This window comes from Phascolarctos cinereus, unplaced genomic scaffold, assembly GCF_003287225.1.
Source record: "Phascolarctos cinereus isolate Bilbo 61053 unplaced genomic scaffold, phaCin_HiC Scaffold_5;HRSCAF=322, whole genome shotgun sequence".
Taxonomy (NCBI): Eukaryota; Metazoa; Chordata; class Mammalia; order Diprotodontia; family Phascolarctidae; genus Phascolarctos; species Phascolarctos cinereus.
In genome coordinates, this window is record NW_027555958.1 from 78,095,488 (window position 1) to 78,119,451 (window position 23,964).

At 50.5% G+C, this 23,964-nt stretch overlaps 2 protein-coding genes and 9 non-coding genes across 11 annotated transcripts; 7 read left to right on the forward strand and 4 right to left on the reverse strand.

The window, feature by feature from the left end:
- Positions 1–995: 995 nt before the first annotated feature.
- Positions 996–4,584, reverse strand: LOC110197942 (heat shock 70 kDa protein 6-like). The gene is given in 4 exon segments (XM_020972012.2): positions 996–1,502; positions 1,505–2,087; positions 2,090–2,496; positions 2,499–4,584. Coding segments are annotated over 4 exon segments (1,929 nt in total). The 5' UTR covers positions 3,319–4,584; the 3' UTR covers positions 996–1,383.
- TRNAG-GCC (transfer RNA glycine (anticodon GCC)) lies at positions 4,289–4,359 on the forward strand. Its single transcript has one exon. It is a non-coding gene; the product is annotated as a tRNA-Gly (tRNA).
- A 151-nt stretch (positions 4,585–4,735) lies between the features above and the next one.
- On the reverse strand, positions 4,736–4,807 carry TRNAE-CUC (transfer RNA glutamic acid (anticodon CUC)). The gene has a single exon. It is a non-coding gene; the product is annotated as a tRNA-Glu (tRNA).
- Positions 4,808–5,264: 457 nt separating this feature from the next.
- TRNAD-GUC (transfer RNA aspartic acid (anticodon GUC)) lies at positions 5,265–5,336 on the reverse strand. Its single transcript has one exon. It is a non-coding gene; the product is annotated as a tRNA-Asp (tRNA).
- A 518-nt stretch (positions 5,337–5,854) lies between these two features.
- On the forward strand, positions 5,855–5,925 carry TRNAG-GCC (transfer RNA glycine (anticodon GCC)). Its single transcript has one exon. It is a non-coding gene; the product is annotated as a tRNA-Gly (tRNA).
- A 1,797-nt stretch (positions 5,926–7,722) lies between these two features.
- On the forward strand, positions 7,723–7,794 carry TRNAD-GUC (transfer RNA aspartic acid (anticodon GUC)). The gene has a single exon. It is a non-coding gene; the product is annotated as a tRNA-Asp (tRNA).
- Positions 7,795–8,243: 449 nt separating this feature from the next.
- Positions 8,244–12,056, forward strand: LOC110197941 (heat shock 70 kDa protein 6-like). The gene has a single exon (XM_020972011.2). The coding sequence runs from the start codon at positions 9,741–9,743 to the stop codon at positions 11,673–11,675; it is 1,935 nt and encodes a 644-aa protein (XP_020827670.1). The 5' UTR covers positions 8,244–9,740; the 3' UTR covers positions 11,676–12,056.
- On the forward strand, positions 8,251–8,322 carry TRNAE-CUC (transfer RNA glutamic acid (anticodon CUC)). The gene has a single exon. It is a non-coding gene; the product is annotated as a tRNA-Glu (tRNA).
- On the reverse strand, positions 8,702–8,772 carry TRNAG-GCC (transfer RNA glycine (anticodon GCC)). Its single transcript has one exon. It is a non-coding gene; the product is annotated as a tRNA-Gly (tRNA).
- Positions 12,057–21,428: 9,372 nt separating the features above from the next.
- Positions 21,429–21,500, forward strand: TRNAE-UUC (transfer RNA glutamic acid (anticodon UUC)). Its single transcript has one exon. It is a non-coding gene; the product is annotated as a tRNA-Glu (tRNA).
- Positions 21,501–22,277: 777 nt separating this feature from the next.
- Positions 22,278–22,349, forward strand: TRNAE-UUC (transfer RNA glutamic acid (anticodon UUC)). The gene has a single exon. It is a non-coding gene; the product is annotated as a tRNA-Glu (tRNA).
- The last annotated feature ends 1,615 nt before the right edge of the window (positions 22,350–23,964 follow it).

Genomic DNA, 23,964 nt, shown 5'->3' on the forward strand with positions numbered 1-23,964 from the left:
CAATTCCTTCAGAGCCAGAGGACAGATTCTGCCTTTTGGCAGGCTGCCCCTGCAGCCATGGCCCCATTTGCTAATGCCTCAGCCTTCACTTTACTTGCATTCAAGCCATTCAGTTGGGAATAGTTGGAAAAGGAGGTTCACAGTTCCTTTACCCCTACTTATTCCTCACCTCTCTCTTGGGGAAGCAGCAAGAAATTCCTCTCAAGAGAAGCCTGTCCAGGAGAACTTAAAAGCCTTTTCCCAGGCTGTCTTTCCTACCCACCACCCCAACCCACCCCCAGGCCAGGAAGGCACTCCTTCCTCCCTCATTCACCTCCACCTCTAGGTGGAAGCCCAAGGTTCCTTCAGAGCTCAGCTTAAATGCCCCCTCACCCACACAGCCTTTGCCCATCCCCTCAGCTTTGAGGGCCTCCCTGAATCAGAAAATCATGTATTTTGTATTGAACATTTTTGTAGCTATTTACTTGTGCACATGCTTTCTCCCCCTAAGGAACACATGCTCCTTGGGGCACAAGGCATTTCAGTTTTGTCTTTGTATCCAGAAGACCTAGCACAGTGCCTGGCACATGGTGGCATTAAATGAATCCATTGGTTAACAACTGCCTGCCCCATTAAGTACCACAGGTCAAGGTTGGCTAGCAGCTTTTTGTCACTTCTCAACTAGGACAAAGACAGTGCCTAAATCTCCAGTTGGCTCTGCTGCTTTCCAAAGCAGGGAACGCATAGGCATTCTCTGTTCCTGTTCCTGCCTTTGCTCCTTGGTTTCTGCCTGGCTTCGCCCAGCATCACCCACCTGTGCCAATCACAAAGCCGTATGGCATTCAACAGATTCTTTGTTCTGTTTTCTACATACAACTGGGCTGTTTGTTCCAAGGGCTGTTCAAGGAAACCTGGTACTTGTCTGTATGAAAAGAAAGGCACTTTGCAGGGGAGGAGACACCATCCCAGACCCCTAGCCCTCTTTTCACTTTATTGGATTGCAAACAGAGACAAACTTTGGAGTTGCTGCTTACTTTCCACAATTTATTCCAAGACCATCTTTCTCTACAGAAACAACAGAAACAATTTCACAGAAGAAGCCATATAAAAATACATGTAACATAATAATATAATAAGAATGAGAATAAGAACAGCGGCAGGAAGACCTGTGCGGGCCACGTTTGCCTGGGGAAGAAAGGGAAGGTTAAGGGAGGAAAGTCAAAAGATGACGACTAGTTTCCAGGACCGGCTGAGAACAGGAGTCCCCGTGAAAGCCTCTGGGGCAAAGGCCTAAGGGCCCAGAAGGGAAAGGACCAAAGTGGGGAGGAATAAGCAGCCTTCCTTCAGAGAAAAGGCCTAGAGGCCCCATCCGAGGTTCCCCCCCCCCCCGCTGGGAGGTGTGACTCAATCCACCTCTTCAATGGTGGGTCCCGGGGTGGGGTTGGCCTGCCTGGCCTGGGCCCCACAGCTGCTCCCTGCAGCAGGTGCCCCGGGTGCCTGGTAGAGCCCGGCAATGATGGGTGGCTCAGGCGTTCCAGTTCCTTCTTCTGGTGTTCATACTCCTCCTTGTCGGCCAGCTGGTTGCCCTCCAGCCAGGAGAGGACCTCCTGGCACTTCTGCAGCACCTTCCTCCTATCTTCTTCCTTGATCTTGTCCCGAAGGCCGTCCTCTTGCACCGTGCTCTTGAGGTGGAAGACGTAGGCCTCGAGGGAGTTCTTGGCAGCCACCTTCTCCCGCTGAACCTCGTCCTCGGCCTTGTACCTCTCAGCCTCCTGCACCATCCTCTCCACCTCCTCCTTGCTGAGCCGGCCCTTGTCGTTGGTGATGGTGATCCTGTTGGCCTTGCCCGTGCTCTTGTCCGTGGCCGAGACGTTCAGGATGCCATTGGCGTCGATGTCAAAGGTGACCTCGACCTGGGGGACCCCCCGCGGCGCAGGGGGGATGCCCGACAGCTCAAAGCGTCCCAGCAGGTTGTTGTCCCGGGTCATGGCCCGCTCCCCCTCGTACACCTGGATCAGGACTCCCGGCTGGTTGTCCGCGTACGTGGTGAAGGTCTGCGTCTGCTTGGTGGGGATGGTGGAGTTTCGCTTGATCAGGGTGGTCATCACCACCCGCCTGCCGTCTCCAGGCCCAGGGACAGGGGAGCCACATCGAGCAGCAGCAGGTCCCGCACCTTCTCCGACTTGTCCCCCATCAACACGGCCGCCTGCACCGCCGCCCCGTAGGCCACGGCCTCGTCCGGGTTGATGCTCTTGTTCAGCTCCTTGCCGTTGAAGAAGTCCTGCAGCAGCTTCTGCACCTTGGGGATGCGCGTGGAGCCCCCCACCAGCACCACGTCGTGGATCTGGCCCTTGTCCATCTTGGCGTCCCGCAGGGCCTTCTCCACGGGCTCCAGGGTTTCCCGGAAGAGGTCAGAGCACAGCTCCTCAAAGCGGGCTCGGGTGATGGTCGTGTAGAAGTCCACCCCCTCGTACAGCGAATCGATCTCCACGTTGGCCTGGGTGCTGGAGGACAGCTGCGCTTGGCCCGCTCACAGGCTGTCCTCAGCCTCCTCAGGGCCCGCTTGCTCTGACTCGGGTCCTTCCTGTGTCTGCGCTTGAACTCTTGCACAAAGTGGTTCACCAGCCGGTTGTCAAAGTCCTCCCCGCCCAGGTGGGTGTCCCCGGCTGTGGCCTTCACCTCAAAGACGCCGTCGTCGATGGTGAGGATGGACACGTCGAAGGTGCCGCCCCCCAGGTCGAAGATGAGCACGTTGCGCTCCCCCCTGCCCGACCCGTCCAGCCCGTAGGCGATGGCTGCCGCCGTGGGCTCGTTGATGATCCTCAGCACGTTGAGCCCCGCGATGGCCCCCGCGTCCTTGGTGGCCTGGCGCTGCGAGTCGTTGAAGTAGGCCGGCACCGTGATGACCGCGTTGCTCACCGGGTGCCCCAGGTAGGCCTCCGCCGTCTCCTTCATCTTGCTCAGCACCATGGAGGAGATCTCCTCCGGGTAGAAGGCCTTGCTCTCGCCTTTGTAGGACACCCGCACCTTGGGTTTCCCGCCCTCGCTCACCACCTGGAAGGGCCAGTGTTTCATGTCCGACTGCACCACCTCGTCCGAGAACTTGCGCCCGATCAGCCTCTTGGCGTCAAAGACGGTGTTCTGCGGGTTCATGGCCACCTGGCTTTTGGCCGCATCGCCGACCAGCCGCTCGCTCTCCGTGAAGGCCACGTAGCTCGGCGTGGTGCGGTTGCCTTGGTCGTTGGCGATGATCTCCACCCGGCCGTGCTGGAACACGCCCACGCAGGAGTAGGTCGTGCCCAGGTCGATGCCGATCGCCGTTCCCTGGGGGGTACCCATGGCTCGGGGACACCTGCCTTCCTTCCTCCCTCCGGCACTGGACGGGGACGAGCTGCCTTTCTGCGCGACTCTGCGGGGCTCTGCGCGGCTCCTGGCACAGCCGCTGGTATCGATACCAAGAAGGCAGGCAACCGGGCTCGAGCGGCCGCTCCGGGTGCTGGGCTCACAACAGGGCTGGAGGGTTCCCCCGACTCAGATCCTCCTGATCCTCGGTATCTGCTCACGGACGGACGCTGCTGGTGCTGGTGCTGCTGCTGCTGCTGGTGCTGGTGCTGGCACTCCTGGTGCTGCTGCTGCTGCTGCTGGAGGGAGTGGGTCCTGGATCTCGGGCGGCTCTGCGGCTCGGTCTCGGATCCTGTTGTGTTCTCAGTGCCTTTTCTCAGCTGGGGGGGGATGTGCTGGGCTCTGCTCCGGGCTGGCCTCTTTATCCTGTGGCCCGGGACCCGCCTCCTCCCTCCGCCTCCGCCTGCGAACTTTCGGGCACCCTCTCGGGGAACCCGGAGTCCCGGAGAAAGGCTCTGGAGGAGCCCGCCCCGCCACCCGACGGAGACCAATGGGAAGCGAGGACTCGGCTCAGCCAGAACCTTCGCGGAGGTTCCGAGAGCCCGGGAACTGAGGCGAGGGGAGGGGTGCCGAGGGGAGCTGGGGGTAGCCAGGCTGGCCAGGGAGCCGGGCGGGGCGGGGCTTGTCGTGAGTGCTGCGGCTTTGGGGGCTCAGCCGCTACCGTGAACGAGCCTTTCGGCGTCGGCTTCTGTTGGGTTGGGGGCGGACGGATCGTAGGTTCTTGGGCGCAGGGACTGCCCCGGAGCCCAGGCCAGGTGGCTGGAGCTCCCCAGTGCTGCTCTCCGAGAATGGGCTCGGCTGCAGCTCGAGCCTGGCTTCAGGTGGACCTAGCGTAGAGGCCTTGGAGCCACAGGGTCCCCGCGAACCTTTACCCAGAGGAGGCGGCCCCGGAGCTTCTCAAGCAGTCGCATTGGTGGTTCAGTGGTAGAATTCTCGCCTGCCACGCGGGAGGCCCGGGTTCGATTCCCGGCCAATGCAACGATAAGTTTTTCTCTTTTTCTTTTTTTGCTTGGCCTCCCGAGCTCTTTTCACACCGGACATCTCCCCGATCCCGCACACTTCAAGTTTCGCAAACGGTTCACAGGGTTCTCGGGGTCACATTTGATGAGCGCTCCCACCGCACCCCCATATCTATCGCCTCTGATTCGCTCCCTTGCCCGGCTTCCTAGAGGAAAAAAGGGGTCTCCCCCTTACAATACACCCTTAAGCAGCTCTGCACCCACCCGGTACCTAGACAGCAGCAAACATTCTGCGGTGACCGCTGGGCGGGGTCCCCAAAGATCAGCTTGTTAGTTAGTCTTGACCCGCGGGCATCTTGAAGAGCCGGAAGGGAGAAGGTAGCAGCAAAACATCTTTCCCTGACCGGGAATCGAACCCGGGCCGCGGCGGTGAGAGCGCCGAATCCTAACCACTAGACCACCAGGGAACCCGTATGTTGCTCTTCACTCAGCACCCACACAGCTCAGACGGAACAGACTTTTTTTTTTTTTTCCCCCTTCAAACTGCTCCGAACAGCCACCCCACAAGCCCAGCCACCAGGCCCCCGCAGGCTCCCTCTCTCTTCTTCCTCCTCCTCCTTCTCCTCCTCACCCTCCACTTCAATCACTGAACCCCTTCACCGGACACTTCCCTTCCCAACACCCCAAGGCCTCGCCTCGCTTACGAGAGCTCCGCAGACGGACGAAGCGGGAAAGGAGAAGGAGCCTCGGAACTGAGCCAAGGAGAGCCCGACTACACATCCAGAGAGTAAGCCAAGCCCTAACGAGCTTCCGCCGCTGGCCGCCTGACCGCCTGACCGCCTGACCGCCTGACCGTCCGGAGATCCGAGAAAAACGGACTTAGGAATCCAGTGCGGCTCACAGGAAGAAAAAGCTTGCTTTCACCTCCCCGTCGGGGAATCGAACCCCGGTCTCCCGCGTGACAGGCGGGGATACTCACCACTATACTAACGAGGACGCCGACGAGGCGCCGTTCTTCCCGCAACCACCCATACTTTCCCGGATGAGCACACTGTTCCCCGACCTTCCTTTCTAGGGATTCTCGTCCCGAGTCACCGCCCAAGTAGAGGAGCCAGACGCAGGCCCGTGAGCCCCTCTGCCATTGCCTCACACTCAAAACAAAAGCGTTTTCCCCACCCATAGGCTACACACACACGCACACCAGTGGGAGGAAGAATCTATGGGAGACAGACCCACGGACACTCAGAGACACGGAAAGAGGCGGAGGCAGAGGCAGAGGCAGAGGCAGAGAGAAAGCTAACAGAGGGAGCATGGCAATCGATGCCAGAACTGAAGCGCAGAGACCAGTAGAATAGTAGTACTCTTCCGAAAGGATACACGGCGAAGAACTATTGCCATGCAGCGATACCTTGGAAGATGTCCGGATACAGTTCTCAAAAGTGCTGTCATTTATTGTCAGTCGTTGGCCGAGTCTTTTTCCTAAAGGAGGCCTCCTCATCCTGTTTCAGACGTCAGCATTGGTGGTTCAGTGGTAGAATTCTCGCCTGCCACGCGGGAGGCCCGGGTTCGATTCCCGGCCAATGCAACTTGCTTTTCCGCTTTTCAGAGACATGATCTATTCCTTTTCTGTGTTATACTTGAAGTTTCTAATAAAATTGCCATAACAAAACCTAGGAGAAAATAATAGAGACATTTCTTTAGAAAGCGTTACGAATTGCAGAAATGCTTGGCGATCTTTCTTTCACTCCTCACTCTTTTGAGAAGCCAGCACTGCCTCATAAGTGGTGGAACTTTTGTACTTGAGTTCCAATTGTAGGCTCTATTCATTTCAATCGGACTCTCAATCACCAAGTGTTTATTAAAACAGGCTCTGTTGGTGTAGTTGTGGTTGGATGCTGTCATTCTAGAAAGTAATTTTGAACTATGCCCCCAAAGCATTAAACTCTACATACACTTTGATACATGGACAACACTACTAGGCCTACACAAAAAGAAAAGAAAAAAACACTTTTAAAAATGAAAAAGACTAATATGTACAAAAATGTGTGTAGAAACTCTTTTTGAAGGAACAAAGAACTGGCCAAATTATAGTATATTATTGTAACTGAATGCAAGAAATTGCAAGAAATGAAGAAGGTACAATTTCCCACAAATGTTAGATTTGTATGAATCTATGCAGATTAAAGTAAGCAGAACTAACGGAATAATTTATATAAGAACAATAACATTTTAAAGTAAAACAACTTTTAATACCTTAAGAACTCTGATTAATTCAAAATGACCAAATTGGACTGCAGAAGACTAAGAGTAAATCTTTCTACCCCCAAGTCCACTCCACCCTCCACCTCTTCAGAGAGGTGATAGATCCAGATACATAATGAGACGGTTATTTTAAAAGATTTTTTTAAAATTAAGAAGCAATTATTTTCTTCTCCTTCCCACATCCCATTCCCTACTGGACATAGAGAAGGAGAAGGTGTTGAGAGGCTACAAATGCTCTTTAATATATCTGCTCCCTATCTGCTCTACCTTGGCCTTACAAATATCTTTCTCTTGACATAAGGACATTATTCAGCTGCATAGAAAGATCCTTATGGAGTAGTTAGCTACCTTACTGTCTTAGGAGGGAGAAGGGGACAACCAGTGGTTGTGGTCTGTGCCTCTCCAGGCTTTGGTGTGAGAATTAGAGACTGAACAGGGTTACTGTGCCTATTTTCTATTTAGGTCCCAGAATTGTCAATTGACACATTTTATATGTAAGCCAAAAATACTACTACCCAGGAGGTTTGACATCCAGCACTGTGGTTACCTAGATGGGGATGACCAGTCAAGAGATAAAAATTCTGTCTTCAGAGACGACTCATGCCACCAACATTCAGAAGGGTCGCTTTTCTCAACCTAAGGAGTAAACAAAGACGATGGAATAGCTCAGATGAGCCACTCCAGACAGAAGTTCAATTCTTCTTCCAAGGTATCGCTGCATGGCAATAGTTCTTCGCCGTGTATCCTTTCGGAAGAGTACTACTATTCTACTGGTCTCTGCGCTTCAGTTCTGGCATCGATTGCCATGCTCCCTCTGTTAGCTTTCTCTCTGCCTCTGCCTCTGCCTCTGCCTCCGCCTCTTTCCGTGTCTCTGAGTGTCCGTGGGTCTGTCTCCCATAGATTCTTCCTCCCACTGGTGTGCGTGTGTGTGTAGCCTATGGGTGGGGAAAACGCTTTTGTTTTGAGTGTGAGGCAATGGCAGAGGGGCTCACGGGCCTGCGTCTGGCTCCTCTACTTGGGCGGTGACTCGGGACGAGAATCCCTAGAAAGGAAGGTCGGGGAACAGTGTGCTCATCCGGGAAAGTATGGGTGGTGCGGGAAGAACGGCGCCTCGTCGGCGTCCTCGTTAGTATAGTGGTGAGTATCCCCGCCTGTCACGCGGGAGACCGGGGTTCGATTCCCCGACGGGGAGGTGAAAGCAAGCTTTTTCTTCCTGTGAGCCGCACTGGATTCCTAAGTCCGTTTTTCTCGGATCTCCGGACGGTCAGGCGGTCAGGCGGTCAGGCGGTCAGGCGGCCAGCGGCGGAAGCTCGTTAGGGCTTGGCTTACTCTCTGGATGTGTAGTCGGGCTCTCCTTGGCTCAGTTCCGAGGCTCCTTCTCCTTTCCCGCTTCGTCCGTCTGCGGAGCTCTCGTAAGCGAGGCGAGGCCTTGGGGTGTTGGGAAGGGAAGTGTCCGGTGAAGGGGTTCAGTGATTGAAGTGGAGGGTGAGGAGGAGAAGGAGGAGGAGGAAGAAGAGAGAGGGAGCCTGCGGGGGCCTGGTGGCTGGGCTTGTGGGGTGGCTGTTCGGAGCAGTTTGAAGGGGGAAAAAAAAAAAAAAAGTCTGTTCCGTCTGAGCTGTGTGGGTGCTGAGTGGAGCAACATACGGGTTCCCTGGTGGTCTAGTGGTTAGGATTCGGCGCTCTCACCGCCGCGGCCCGGGTTCGATTCCCGGTCAGGGAAAGATGTTTTGCTGCTACCTTCTCCCTTCCGGCTCTTCAAGATGCCCGCGGGTCAAGACTAACTAACAAGCTGATCTTTGGGGACCCCGCCCAGCGGTCACCGCAGAATGTTTGCTGCTGTCTAGGTACCGGGTGCCGGGTGCAGAGCTGCTTAAGGGTGTATTGTAAGGGGGAGACCCCTTTTTTCCTCTAGGAAGCCGGGCAAGGGAGCGAATCAGAGGCGATAGATATGGGGGTGCGGTGGGAGCGCTCATCAAATGTGACCCCGAGAACCCTGTGAACCGTTTGCGAAACTTGAAGTGTGCGGGATCGGGGAGATGTCCGGTGTGAAAAGAGCTCGGGAGGCCAAGCAAAAAAAGAAAAAGAGAAAAACTTATCGTTGCATTGGCCGGGAATCGAACCCGGGCCTCCCGCGTGGCAGGCGAGAATTCTACCACTGAACCACCAATGCGACTGCTTGAGAAGCTCCGGGGCCGCCTCCTCTGGGTAAAGGTTCGCGGGGACCCTGTGGCTCCAAGGCCTCTACGCTAGGTCCACCTGAAGCCAGGCTCGAGCTGCAGCCGAGCCCATTCTCGGAGAGCAGCACTGGGGAGCTCCAGCCACCTGGCCTGGGCTCCGGGGCAGTCCCTGCGCCCAAGAACCTACGATCCGTCCGCCCCCAACCCAACAGAAGCCGACGCCGAAAGGCTCGTTCACGGTAGCGGCTGAGCCCCCAAAGCCGCAGCACTCACGACAAGCCCCGCCCCGCCCGGCTCCCTGGCCAGCCTGGCTACCCCCAGCTCCCCTCGGCACCCCTCCCCTCGCCTCAGTTCCCGGGCTCTCGGAACCTCCGCGAAGGTTCTGGCTGAGCCGAGTCCTCGCTTCCCATTGGTCTCCGTCGGGTGGCGGGGCGGGCTCCTCCAGAGCCTTTCTCCGGGACTCCGGGTTCCCCGAGAGGGTGCCCGAAAGTTCGCAGGCGGAGGCGGAGGGAGGAGGCGGGTCCCGGGCCACAGGATAAAGAGGCCAGCCCGGAGCAGAGCCCAGCACATCCCCCCCAGCTGAGAAAAGGCACTGAGAACACAACAGGATCCGAGACCGAGCCGCAGAGCCGCCCGAGATCCAGGACCCACTCCCTCCAGCAGCAGCAGCAGCAGCACCAGGAGTGCCAGCACCAGCACCAGCAGCAGCAGCAGCACCAGCACCAGCAGCGTCCGTCCGTGAGCAGATACCGAGGATCAGGAGGATCTGAGTCGGGGGAACCCTCCAGCCCGTTGTGAGCCCAGCACCCGGAGCGGCCGCTCGAGCCCGGTTGCCTGCCTTCTTGGTATCGATACCAGCGGCTGTGCCAGGAGCCGCGCAGAGCCCCGCAGAGTCGCGCAGAAAGGCAGCTCGTCCCCGTCCAGTGCCGGAGGGAGGAAGGAAGGCAGGTGTCCCCGAGCCATGGGTACCCCCCAGGGAACGGCGATCGGCATCGACCTGGGCACGACCTACTCCTGCGTGGGCGTGTTCCAGCACGGCCGGGTGGAGATCATCGCCAACGACCAAGGCAACCGCACCACGCCGAGCTACGTGGCCTTCACGGAGAGCGAGCGGCTGGTCGGCGATGCGGCCAAAAGCCAGGTGGCCATGAACCCGCAGAACACCGTCTTTGACGCCAAGAGGCTGATCGGGCGCAAGTTCTCGGACGAGGTGGTGCAGTCGGACATGAAACACTGGCCCTTCCAGGTGGTGAGCGAGGGCGGGAAACCCAAGGTGCGGGTGTCCTACAAAGGCGAGAGCAAGGCCTTCTACCCGGAGGAGATCTCCTCCATGGTGCTGAGCAAGATGAAGGAGACGGCGGAGGCCTACCTGGGGCACCCGGTGAGCAACGCGGTCATCACGGTGCCGGCCTACTTCAACGACTCGCAGCGCCAGGCCACCAAGGACGCGGGGGCCATCGCGGGGCTCAACGTGCTGAGGATCATCAACGAGCCCACGGCGGCAGCCATCGCCTACGGGCTGGACGGGTCGGGCAGGGGGGAGCGCAACGTGCTCATCTTCGACCTGGGGGGCGGCACCTTCGACGTGTCCATCCTCACCATCGACGACGGCGTCTTTGAGGTGAAGGCCACAGCCGGGGACACCCACCTGGGCGGGGAGGACTTTGACAACCGGCTGGTGAACCACTTTGTGCAAGAGTTCAAGCGCAGACACAGGAAGGACCCGAGTCAGAGCAAGCGGGCCCTGAGGAGGCTGAGGACAGCCTGTGAGCGGGCCAAGCGCACGCTGTCCTCCAGCACCCAGGCCAACGTGGAGATCGATTCGCTGTACGAGGGGGTGGACTTCTACACGACCATCACCCGAGCCCGCTTTGAGGAGCTGTGCTCCGACCTCTTCCGGGAAACCCTGGAGCCCGTGGAGAAGGCCCTGCGGGACGCCAAGATGGACAAGGGCCAGATCCACGACGTGGTGCTGGTGGGGGGCTCCACGCGCATCCCCAAGGTGCAGAAGCTGCTGCAGGACTTCTTCAACGGCAAGGAGCTGAACAAGAGCATCAACCCGGACGAGGCCGTGGCCTACGGGGCGGCGGTGCAGGCGGCCGTGTTGATGGGGGACAAGTCGGAGAAGGTGCGGGACCTGCTGCTGCTCGATGTGGCTCCCCTGTCCCTGGGCCTGGAGACGGCAGGCGGGGTGATGACCACCCTGATCAAGCGAAACTCCACCATCCCCACCAAGCAGACGCAGACCTTCACCACGTACGCGGACAACCAGCCGGGAGTCCTGATCCAGGTGTACGAGGGGGAGCGGGCCATGACCCGGGACAACAACCTGCTGGGACGCTTTGAGCTGTCGGGCATCCCCCCTGCGCCGCGGGGGGTCCCCCAGGTCGAGGTCACCTTTGACATCGACGCCAATGGCATCCTGAACGTCTCGGCCACGGACAAGAGCACGGGCAAGGCCAACAGGATCACCATCACCAACGACAAGGGCCGGCTCAGCAAGGAGGAGGTGGAGAGGATGGTGCAGGAGGCTGAGAGGTACAAGGCCGAGGACGAGGTTCAGCGGGAGAAGGTGGCTGCCAAGAACTCCCTCGAGGCCTACGTCTTCCACCTCAAGAGCACGGTGCAAGAGGACGGCCTTCGGGACAAGATCAAGGAAGAAGATAGGAGGAAGGTGCTGCAGAAGTGCCAGGAGGTCCTCTCCTGGCTGGAGGGCAACCAGCTGGCCGACAAGGAGGAGTATGAACACCAGAAGAAGGAACTGGAACGCCTGAGCCACCCCATCATTGCCGGGCTCTACCAGGCACCCGGGGCACCTGCTGCAGGGAGCAGCTGTGGGGCCCAGGCCAGGCAGGCCAACCCCACCCCGGGACCCACCATTGAAGAGGTGGATTGAGTCACACCTCCCAGCGGGGGGGGGGGGAACCTCGGATGGGGCCTCTAGGCCTTTTCTCTGAAGGAAGGCTGCTTATTCCTCCCCACTTTGGTCCTTTCCCTTCTGGGCCCTTAGGCCTTTGCCCCAGAGGCTTTCACGGGGACTCCTGTTCTCAGCCGGTCCTGGAAACTAGTCGTCATCTTTTGACTTTCCTCCCTTAACCTTCCCTTTCTTCCCCAGGCAAACGTGGCCTGCACAGGTCTTCCTGCCGCTGTTCTTATTCTCATTCTTATTATATTATTATGTTACATGTATTTTTATATGGCTTCTTCTGTGAAATTGTTTCTGTTGTTTCTGTAGAGAAAGATGGTCTTGGAATAAATTGTGGAAAGTAAGCAGCAACTCCAAAGTTTGTCTCTGTTTGCAATCCAATAAAGTGAAAAGAGGGCTAGGGGTCTGGGATGGTGTCTCCTCCCCTGCAAAGTGCCTTTCTTTTCATACAGACAAGTACCAGGTTTCCTTGAACAGCCCTTGGAACAAACAGCCCAGTTGTATGTAGAAAACAGAACAAAGAATCTGTTGAATGCCATACGGCTTTGTGATTGGCACAGGTGGGTGATGCTGGGCGAAGCCAGGCAGAAACCAAGGAGCAAAGGCAGGAACAGGAACAGAGAATGCCTATGCGTTCCCTGCTTTGGAAAGCAGCAGAGCCAACTGGAGATTTAGGCACTGTCTTTGTCCTAGTTGAGAAGTGACAAAAAGCTGCTAGCCAACCTTGACCTGTGGTACTTAATGGGGCAGGCAGTTGTTAACCAATGGATTCATTTAATGCCCACCATGTGCCAGGCACTGTGCTAGGTCTTCTGGATACAAAGACAAAACTGAAATGCCTTGTGCCCCAAGGAGCATGTGTTCCTTAGGGGGAGAAAGCATGTGCACAAGTAAATAGCTACAAAAATGTTCAATACAAAATACATGATTTTCTGATTCAGGGAGGCCCTCAAAGCTGAGGGGATGGGCAAAGGCTGTGTGGGTGAGGGGGCATTTAAGCTGAGCTCTGAAGGAACCTTGGGCTTCCACCTAGAGGTGGAGGTGAATGAGGGAGGAAGGAGTGCCTTCCTGGCCTGGGGGTGGGTTGGGGTGGTGGGTAGGAAAGACAGCCTGGGAAAAGGCTTTTAAGTTCTCCTGGACAGGCTTCTCTTGAGAGGAATTTCTTGCTGCTTCCCCAAGAGAGAGGTGAGGAATAAGTAGGGGTAAAGGAACTGTGAACCTCCTTTTCCAACTATTCCCAACTGAATGGCTTGAATGCAAGTAAAGTGAAGGCTGAGGCATTAGCAAATGGGGCCATGGCTGCAGGGGCAGCCTGCCAAAAGGCAGAATCTGTCCTCTGGCTCTGAAGGAATTGTGAGCCTCATAGCAGTGAGGGAATTGGGGAAACATCCAGCCTACCCTACTTCCACAAACTGGGATCAAAGCACCCAGGTATAATCTCCGAAAAGTAATGACTGGGAAACATATTCCCTCTCAGCTCAATGAGGAGGTTGGGGCAGACCTAGAGAAGACCTTTGGGCAGAGTGGAGACAGATGGTAGTTTGCAACCTTGGAATCTCCACCCCATCTCAGGTGCTGTGGGTGCTGTGCTATCTCAGATCTGATGATCCTACCCCTGCTGCCTTCACTTCCCAAAGAAAGGCAACAGTATAAATTTCTTCCTTAGTATTTACTGTGGACCAAAATGCATTATTTTTCCTTTTCTAGGAGTCTGGGAATGTGATTTGGAAGAGAATTTGGACTAGTCCCTAGCAATTGCTGCCCTTCAGTCCTTCCCTGCTGGCATCTATCTGGGTAGGGATGGTCAGAAATGGGTCCTGTCTCTTAAGCTTTATTGTCGTTCAGCCAATTTTCAGTCTTGTACAGGTAACCCATCATAAAGTGTCTAGGAGCTTTCCTGATACAATGGGAAAAGTAGGTGATATTGATGGCCTGAAGACTGTAACTGTAGATTGTCTATCTTGGCCCACCTCTCATGGTGGTTATAGACCTACACACACACACACACACACACACACACACACACACACTCTGAGTGATTTGTGACTGGCTATATTCAACTAATGCACATTTATTATTTTTTCTCCATTAACTTATGTGAAACAAGATGCTGTACAAAATCCAGAAAGTTCCCTTCAGGTACCACTATGACAATTATGACAAAAAAAGGAAATGAGGTTAGTCTGGCATAATCTGTTCTTGATAAAGTCATCCTGATTCTTTCTAATTACTATTTTCCTTGTCTATTCCGTTCTAGAATTCTATTTCATTCTAGAATTTTTTTCTAGGAATAAAAGTGAAACTCATTGGCATATAGTTCGCAGACCCTGTTTCCTTCCTCCTTTTTGAAAATTGCACTATTTGCCCTCTTCCAATCCATTAATTCCTTCCCCATTCAAACATATTGAATACCGGCTGACAAAACCACCTGAATGGTCATTTGGCAGTATTGCCATCTGTGGTCAAATTGTGAAGTGTACTCTCCACCCATTCCACCCGGCCTTGCTGATTAATAATGCTTGCTGGTTCCATTCAAATCCACCAGCATTTATTAAGTCTGCTATATGCCAGACACTGTGCTAAGCACTGGATACAAAGAAAGACAAGCAACAATCTCAGCTTTCAAGGAGCTACAGTCTAATGGAGGAGATTATTTATACATATAAAGATATATACTGGGTTAATTGGAGATAATCTCAGAGGGAAAGCATTAAGATTAAAGAGGAATTGGGAAGACTTCTTGCATAGGGTGGAATTTCAGTTGATTGATTGATTTTAACTCACACTTGAAGCCTGAGAAACCAGGAGACAGAGATAAGGAGGGAGAGAGTTAAACAGCCAGGAAAAATGCCCAGAATCAGGAGGCTTGGTTTCTGCCCATGTCACTGGATCAGAAATGGGTGTGAGGGTGTAAGGTACAAGAAGATTGGGAAGATAGGAGAGGGTCACGTTGTGAAAGGCTTTAAAAGTCAAACAGACAATTTTATATTTGATCTTGGAGACAGCAGGGAGATACAAACTTTGATTGAATAGAGAAGTGATATGGTTAGAATTAAGCTTCAGAAAGATCAATCGAATAGCTAGGTGGAGGATGAACTGGAGTGTGAAGAGACAGAGCAGGGTGACCAGTCAGCAGGTTATTGCAATATTACAGGCATGAGGAGATGAGGGCCTGCAAAAGGTCATAGCAGTGTCAGATGAGAGAAGAGAGATTGTATACAAGAGAAATCAGGAAGTTGGAATGAACATAACTTGGCAATTGATTGGATATGGTGGTGATGAGACAGAATGAGTAGTAGAGGATGGCACCTAGGTTAGGAAACTTGACTGAGAGTGTGGTGCCCTCCACAGTAATAGATTAGGAAAAGGGAGGCTTTGAGGGGAAAGATAATTACTTTTGGACATGTTGAATTTAGGTTGTCCACAGGACATAATTATATTAGCTAACTCTTCAGCTATTTTATTAACTTTTTGGGGAAAAAAAGGCTCCTAGTTTTATTTATCAATCAATCGTCTTTTCCCTAAATTTTTTTACTTTGTCCTTTAATTTTAAGGATTTCTACTTTGATATTTGATTAGATAGTTTTTATTTATTGTTGTTCAAATTTCTTTTTCCATAGTATGCCCAATTCTTTTATTTTTTTCCCCCTCTTTTTCCCTCTAAAATCTGCTTTAGCTGCATCCCTTAAGTTTTGGTATGTTTATTCATTATTGCCATTTTCTTTGATAAAATTTTCTATTGTTTTTCAAACTGTTCTTTGAATTATGTTATTTAGTCACAAATTACTTTTTAATTCTTTAAGAGCCTCTTATTGAATATACTTCTTATTACATTGTGATAAGTAAAATTCTCTATTTTATTAAATATTCATTTGCTCACCCCAACACCTCACCCTAGGATTATATTTACTTTGTCAGAGAAGTTATTCTTGATTTTGCCTTTTGGAATATTATATTCTAAGCTTTCATCTCCTTTATGGGTGGTATTTACTAAGTCTTTATGATCCCAACTGTGACTCCTTGGTACTTGAATGCTTTCTTTTTGGCTGATTGTAAGAATTTCTCTTTGACCTGGGAACTCTGGATTTTGACAGTGAAGTTCCTGGGAATTTTCATTTGGGGAGCCTTTTTTAAAAGAAGTAAACAAATGGTATTAGGAATGAGTCTGAATACAGTATCCTGTTAGTTAAAGTTCAATTATGGATGAAATCAGGCACTGGAGAGTCACCGAACACTTAGCAAACAGAGGCTTGTTAACCCTAACATAGCAAGTATATGTAATAAGGATACCAAGGAAATCGGCTTCTAAGGATGTATCCCACCCTCCCCAAATCCCACCTCCATACAGAAATTTGTTTGTTCAGCAGGGCAAAGTATGTGGTCTTCAGACATCCTCCAAGGTGGAGGGGCAAGTGACTCCACGTGAATGGCACTTTTTATGTTCTTAGGTGACCAGGAAGCTGCATCAAGGAAGGTAGAGGTCAATCAGGTCCTAGACATAGCTTTGTCTTTTTAGTATTTTTTTAGCCTTTTAGTTCATGGTCAGTAAATATTTACCAAGTATTTACTATGTGCCAGGCGCTATGCTAAGTCCTGAGAATACAAATACAAATAAAAAGATATTCCCTGACCTCACTGAGCTTACAATCTAATGGTGGAAGACAACTCACAAGTTCAAAATGGGGTGTATGAGGAGGAAAAGAAGATACCTGGCACAAGGGAATGATGTAGTCCAAAAGCAATGTAGATGGTAGGAAATGAGAAGATTGTGCTGGCCCTCCTACTTCAACAGAGCCCTGGAGCCCGTGGCTTTGCCTTCTAGTCAGAGGGTCCAGTCAGAAGCAGAGGGTTCTGATGAGCTGTGAGTACCAGGACTGATTCAATATTGCAGGATAATGAGATTTCCCAATGCTGATTTTAGGAAAACATAATGCCTTTGTGAGGAAATGGTACTCTGGTCCTATTACAGTTGGATTCTTTCCATTTTCACTTTTCCCTTTGGTTCTAAGAGTTCTGAGCAATATTTATTTATGGTTTCTTAAAATATTGTTTCCAAGCTTTTTGTTATTGTTGCTGTTATGGTTTTCAGATAGTCAAATAATTCTTAAATTGTCTCTCCTTGGCCAAGTTTTCAGGCCAGTTGTTTTCAATATTATATTTTGTACATCTTGTTTTTTCAATCTTTTTATTTTGTTTTAGTATTTCCTGTCTCATTGAGTTGGTTTCTGTTTGACTCAATCAAATTTTTTTTCAGCCAAAGACAAAGTTTATTAGAACATCCATCATATTGGGCAGACTATTAAGGAATCTAAGCATGTGTATCGCTAATGCAAGCGAGTCAGATCTTAAGAATCTGAGCAGTGGCTAGAATTTAAGAATCTGAGCACCTTAATGGAGACAAGATGGACCTTATATACAGAAAGACTGTGGGAAGGACCCAAGACTGGCCAAGTAGTCTGGGGTGACTGGAGGAGGGGTCTAAGGAGGATCTGGATGACAGTGGCCAATAAGCTGAGGTGAACAGAACTCCAGGGAGACTGGAGTCTAGACAGAATTAAGAGTGGGAAGTGGCCAGGGGCAACTGAGAGGTAACAGAACAGAATTGGGAGATTGGGTGTAGCCACAATGAAAGGCCAATTGAGTGGACTACAGCCTCAGACAAACACCAGAGATTTGGGAAAAGTCAGGGGGTTTTCTTTTTTAGGGTCCAGATCCCAAAGACACGGTCTTTTCTTGTTAGGGGTTCAGAACCCATCCCCATCATTCCCCCTGAAACAAAATGGGACCCAAATTCTTTTGGAATAAGGGGCGAAGGTCTTGGCTTCTGAAACTGCTTCCTGCTGGCAAGGGGTATAGAGCTGTCCCTGCCTTGAGGGGGGTCCCAAAGAGGAGGTTGACTGGAACCGAACAAAGGCAGCATCCAGGGGACGATGGGGGGACACTAGCTGGCACTCACTGTTTGCTAGCAACTATAGGTCTGTGTCTGGAAGACACAAATCTGACAGAAAAGACTGCAGGTGCCAGATATAGGGAGAAGTAAAAGTGTAAGAGCCCCATTAAAATCATTTACATTTGACTTGCAGCATTATTTGTTCTTGTTACTTTTTCAAAAGTTTCAGTAACACTTTTGCAGGTAGAAGTTTTCTACCTCTGATTACAAAAATGAATTTGCCAGAGACTGACTTTCCCTTCAATTATCACTGAAATTTCCCTCCCCAAACCAAACTGAAGACGTTTCTGACTTAAATTCAGTTGTTTAGGAGTATTGAATGACTACACATTCCGTTGACTCCATCAAATTTTTAGGGCATTCAATTCTTAGGTAAAATTTCCCAGTATCAGTTTGAAGGTCTCACTTCTAGACGTTTTCTCCTCCCTAGCTATTCCATTTTTGTATGTCTTATTTCATTTCTTCTAGGTACTCCCATAATCCTTGTGGTTAAGATATCCCCTCCGCCTGCCTACCCTGCTCTATTTGGACTTGCTATTTGGTTATTCTCTTTTTCCAGGTTTACCCTCTGGGTGTGTTTCTCCAGGATTTATTTTTTTCATAGTTTTCAGTGTTTCTTTGGTCTACTCATAGTAACAACCTCAATATCTGGGACTAGGGGAGAGGGGTTACACATGGTCTAGCACTCCTGGATGGGGTGGGTGAACCCTGCCTGCTTCTGAGTGTGAAGGACAAGACCAGGGGTGGGGAACCTGTGGCCTCGAGGCCACATGTGGCCCTCTAAGTCCTCCAGTGCGGCCCTTTAACTGAATCCAATGAAGCTGGATGCTGCGCTAGGCTGAGCTGGGTTACCTGCTGTTTCCAAGCCTCTGGGAGGCTCCTCTGCTGCAATCTTTTTCTGGGGTTCTCACCCCCTTTCAGGACTCTGGGGCCTTTCTCTGGCTTCTGGCCTTCAGGTCTGCCCCCTAAGTTGGGCTCCATTGCTGTGGAGTTGCTTTTGACTGAGGCTTCTACCAAGCCATTGACAGTGGGAGGAGCCTAACCTCTGGCCTGGGGGGGGGAAACAGCAGTGTACTCTCTCTGTCAAATAGCTCACATTCTAGTAGAAGACAACACATGCAAGGCGATAGTGGTCAAGGAAGGATATTTTGGTTTGGAAAGTCATAGGGATGATGAGTGGAGCTATAGAAGAGTCAACTGACAAACTTCCCAGAGCAACAGATGGAAACTCTAGCTAGCTGCACATGTATCTGGGAAATACTATGGAAGAGAGAGGAATACCCTGTAGGGAGGCTCTGCAGAATGCAGTCAGTCAGACAGTGATCTCTAAAGTACAGACTGTACAATTTTTCTGAGGCTAATTTCTTATTTTAAAATGTTTATTGGTATCATTTGTTTTTATATCATCTTTATTTCCAAATATATTCCTTACTGCTCCCCTTGTAACAAAGTAAAAAAAGAGAAAGAGAAGAAGAAGAGGAGGAGGAGGAGGAGGAGGAGGAGGAGAAGCTCTTGATGGAGTTCTGTCTCATTATTTCCAGTCTTCATGCCCTAGAGACCAATACTCTACAAAAAAACATAGCAGAGTTTGGGGGTGCAGAGGGTCTTAAAAGTGAGAACTCCCTCCTCCTTCAGCTTGAAGTATGGTCACTAGGGTATGCTTCTGTGATATAGTCTCGGTCCTTTTTAAAAACAAAAATTGATGACTCTGGTGAGGACATCAGTGAGATACTTCTCAAAATTTGGAATCACATGAAGCTAGAAGGGATAGCCAATATATCATATAACCAGAGTCAGGAGCCAAAGATCTTAACAAGCTAGTATGAAGCTCAGTCTTTTTTTTTTTTTTGGCTAGGCAACGGGGTTAAGTGATTTGCCCAGGATCACACAGCTAGTGTTATGTGTTTGAGGTCGCATTTGAACTCAGGTTCTCCTGAATCCAGGGCCGGTGCTCTATCCACTGCACCACCTGGCTGCCCACCTGGCTGCCCACCTGGCTGCCCACCTGAAGCTCAGTCTTAATTGGGGTAAAATAATAGGGATAACTATAAATGCCTACATTTAGGTTCAAAGAACCAACCAAAGAAATATATGTGAAAAAAGTCCACCAGTTTTATTAAACTGCAAGCTCCACAAGAGTCATTACTGTAACATAGTGGTCAAAAAAACAAAAGACAAACCTAATATGCTGTTAGGCAGCATTATAAAAATCATAGAAATCTCAGAGTGGGAAGGGAGCACAGAAGCCATTTAATTCAACCCATACAATGAAGAAAAATCAAGAGACTTGTTCATGGACATTCAGCTTAAAAGTATTGGAGCTGGGATGCAAATCCCCGAGTACCTAGAGTCCAGTGATCTTCCCACTATGTACCAGGCCTTTCATACTCCTCATGGTGAAATTTAGTGCCTTGATTAAGGGAAGTAATAGTCTTACTATTTTTCGACTTGTAAAACCATTCTATTGGATTGTGCTCAGTTTTTGGCTTAATGTTTTAGGGAGATTGTTGTAAACCTGGAGTTAGTCCTCTCCAGAAAAGAGAGGAAGGAATGATGAGAGAACTCAAAACCCAGTCGTATGAAAATTGATGGAAATAACTGGGGACTAAGGGGAAATGGGACAGCTTTCTTTGAGTATCTGAAAGACTGCCATTTGAAAGAGGGATTATTAGAATTTTTCTATTTGACCTCAGAGGGAAGTCGTAATGGATGCAAGATTCAGAGTAGATTCTCTTAATATAAAGGGGAAAATTCTTAATAATAAGAACTTTTCAAAAATGGAAGGAGTCTATTCAGATGGTAGTGGGTTCCTCTGACTTGAAGTCATATGCTTCCTATGGAATGTTATGAACAGATGCGCTAAGGTCGGACTGGCTAAATCCTCGGTCAAGTTCCATGCATCTGTTGAGACTCAGGTGATTTCAGTGTCAGTCCAACTCCTAGCCAACACCCCACCCTGGGCCCTTTTCCCTCCCACCCATGTCACACCCAAAGCTAGATGTACCCATTTATTGGAATCTACTGTTCTAAACCCAGATATACAGGGTGCCTCAAAAGCCATAGTGCAATTTTTAGTTATTAAAGCTTAACTATACAGGACACCCTGTACATTAAAATAGTCCTAGGGAAACACCAATTCAACATGTTGTGAGCTTATATCCTGGGTGAATTATGAGAGGCCAAGAACTCCTTCATTCCAGGTGGCCCCAGTGTGGCGACCACAGCCCACAGGCCCGGCTGGTGGGAGCTTCGGGAGACCTGAACTCTTCTCCAGCAGATGTATAGCCCTTCAGGCTACTTTCTCTTTCACGCCCAGATACAGACAAGTTCCTTCCTCTGGGGACTTCGAAGCCGGTAGGACAGAGAAGCAGCTGCTCTCGGGACCGTTCAACAGATGTGGGCGCAGAAAGGAGAAGCCAACACAAGAGACGAGACAGCAGCGGGCTGGGAAGCGGGCCACTAATGGGTTTGGAGGCCTAGAGCTCAGCACCCTCTTGCCTTGCACGTCGGAGCTCAGGTCCCCTGGCAGCCTGAGTAGCCAAGGAACCAAATCTGTTTGGCCCAGCCCTGCAGGCCCTGCTTCCGGCAGACACATCTCAGGGAGAGGCTGAGGCCAGGGGTAGATGCCTCACCTGCCTCTATTTCCCCAGGGTTTAGTAGTCTCCTGGGAGCTAGGGAGACAGAACAGGTACAAAGCATTTAGGAGACTGTGGAAAATGAAAGCAATAGTGTGTTATAGACATGGCAACTGAGAGGAGCGGATGTCTATCAGCTCCCTGGTGGTCTAGTGGTTAGGATTCGGCGCTTTCACCGCCGCGGCCCGGGTTCGATTCCCGGCCAGGGAAAGAGTGTTTTTCTTTCTACTGTCAATTCCAACAGCCATAGAAACTCTCGAGCTCAGCCTTCAGAGGAGAAAGGAGCCGGCTGAGGTCCCACTTGGTCCTACCTTTCTGGAAAACCCCTTGGAGTTCGGAAAGAAAACTCCCTGAGGCTGAGATGATGCCCCTGATGGGCATGTACCCCAAGGAGATGAAGGCCACAAAGAAAGGTCCTGTACGCATAGAGACCACAATATTCCTAGCTGGTTCTGAGGGCGGGTGAAGGGAGGTAAGGACAATAACAAGGTTGGCGGGGGAGGGGAGGGAGGAGAATCCCTTGACCATCCTTTGGGAAATGGCGGGACAGATGATGGTGTATGTGAATTAAAGAGAGTGCCATGATGGCCTTTTAAGAAATGACCAGCATGTAGAATTCCTGAGAAAAGAAGGGAAGAGTTGTATGAACAGATTCAAAGTGCAGGACAAGGAGAATCAACATAAATGCTGGGACTACGAGAACGTCAACAAGAAGAACCCAAAAAGGAAGCGAATGTTAGGTCCCTGCGGTGACCCCTCTTTGGCCCAAGAAGAGCCCAGCACATTTTTTTTTCTTTCTTTGAAGTAGAGATCTGTCAGGGCTGAGTAACGTGTACTCTGCCAGACTGCGTTGCTCCGTCGCTTGGTTTGGCTTAGAAGCCTTTAAGAGCTGGGGAAGTTGACACAGAGATAAATACAATGTTTGGGGGGGGGGAGAAAGAACATAAAGAAAAAACAAATAGATTAAATCAAAAGGCTTTTTTCAATTCCCTGGTGGTCTAGTGGTTAGGATTCGGCGCTTTCACCGCCGCGGCCCGGGTTCGATTCCCGGTCAGGGAACGTTTATGTGCTTTTATGCGAGTTGCTTTTAATTGCTATGATCAAGGCAATCTCCTGCTAAAACCCTAATCCAGCTTCATGCACTCGTGCAAATACAAAAGCGAAAGTAAGTAAAGGAAAAGAGAAAAGAAGACAACCTTGGAAAGGTAAGGAGCTGAGCACCAAGAAGAAACTCTACTGGAGTTGATGACTACCACGGATTATCCGGCCCAGGGAATCAGGAAGGAGGACCGAGCCTGAGAAAGGAATTTGAGATTGCCCAAGGCCCAGCCCGGGAACTGCATTGCCTCATTTCCCGAAGCGCCTCTGGCAATGGCTTCCCGGTAAGCAAGCGCTGGAGGACGAAGGTTTCTGGACTACATGGCGGGCCAGAAAGCATTCAGCCATCGAATGCAAGGCTGAGAAGGAGTGAGGCGGTGTGAGGCGAACCGCCAAACCCAGCATGGGGACGTGTTCATTTCAGGCCAAGGCCGGAAGGCTAGACGCACAGTGGCGGGAGGAGGCTGCTATAGCAAATGGCACGGGGGCGTCTGTAAGATGGGATGCGATATGGCAAGGAAGAGCTACAAACTGAGATGGTGCAAGACAGGACCTGTATTGATTGCTTGTGTTTTTATCCCCAGAACAGTTCCTGACACATAGGAGGAGCTTAGTAAATATTTTTCATTTATTCATTTGGGGATTCATTATGTGTGTGCTTCATTATTAGAGCACTCAAATTTGTGCCTATTTTTCCAACTTTAAGGGAGAGAAGTGTTTTATAGTTATTGCTCTAATTTTGTCTTTGCTTTGAGCTAATTGTGCTTCATTAAACTGTTAAATAAACACTCATCTATCTGGATTAATGAGGCATGGTTTTAGGAGTGGGGACCCACAAAGTGCTACCCTGGGTCGTATTCACCTAAACTGCAAACCTGTGAGTATTACAATAAAAAAGTGTTCTAATTATTTTTGTACATGAGTTCTTTTCACTCTTTGATATCTTTCGGAAATAGCTCTATTAGCTATCTCTCTTTCCGTCAAAGGATAAGCAGTTTAGTGACTTTGGAATCGTGGTTCCAGATTGCTTTCCAAAACAACTCTACTGTGTTGTCATAGGTGAAGCCCTTGGCTTGGAGGCCACAGTAGGGACCTTGAGTAGCCTCCTTGCCTGTCAATGTCTCTCCATGGCTTCTCACCACCACCCTTAGGGTACTTGTACTTTTTCTGATGTAATCATTTAAAAAACCTTTAAAATTCATTTTGTTAAACATTTCCCAATTACATGTAATATAATTTTAACATTTATTTTTAAAAATTTTGAATTTCAAATTCTCTTTCTCCTCTCCTTGAGAAAGCAATTTGATATCGATTATACATGTGAAGTCATGCAAAACATATTTCCATATTAGCCATGCTGCAAAAGATAACACAGACCAAAAAAAAAAAAGAAAACCAACCAAACTCCAAGAAAAATAATGTAAAAACAGTATGCTTCAATCTGTTCAAAGTTCACCAGTTCTCTCACTGAAGGTGGATAGCATTTTTCATTTGCTGTAATCATCTTGAGGGAGATGTTTTCCTCTTTCTTAAAGAAGGAGTAGGCTTAGCCTCCGATCATGGTCTCCTGGCTCTC

Excerpts from the sequence above, each read along its gene's own strand:
- LOC110197941 (XM_020972011.2), top strand. The coding sequence starts at position 9,741 with ATGGGTACCCCCCAGGGAACGGCGATCGGCATCGACCTGGGCACGACC.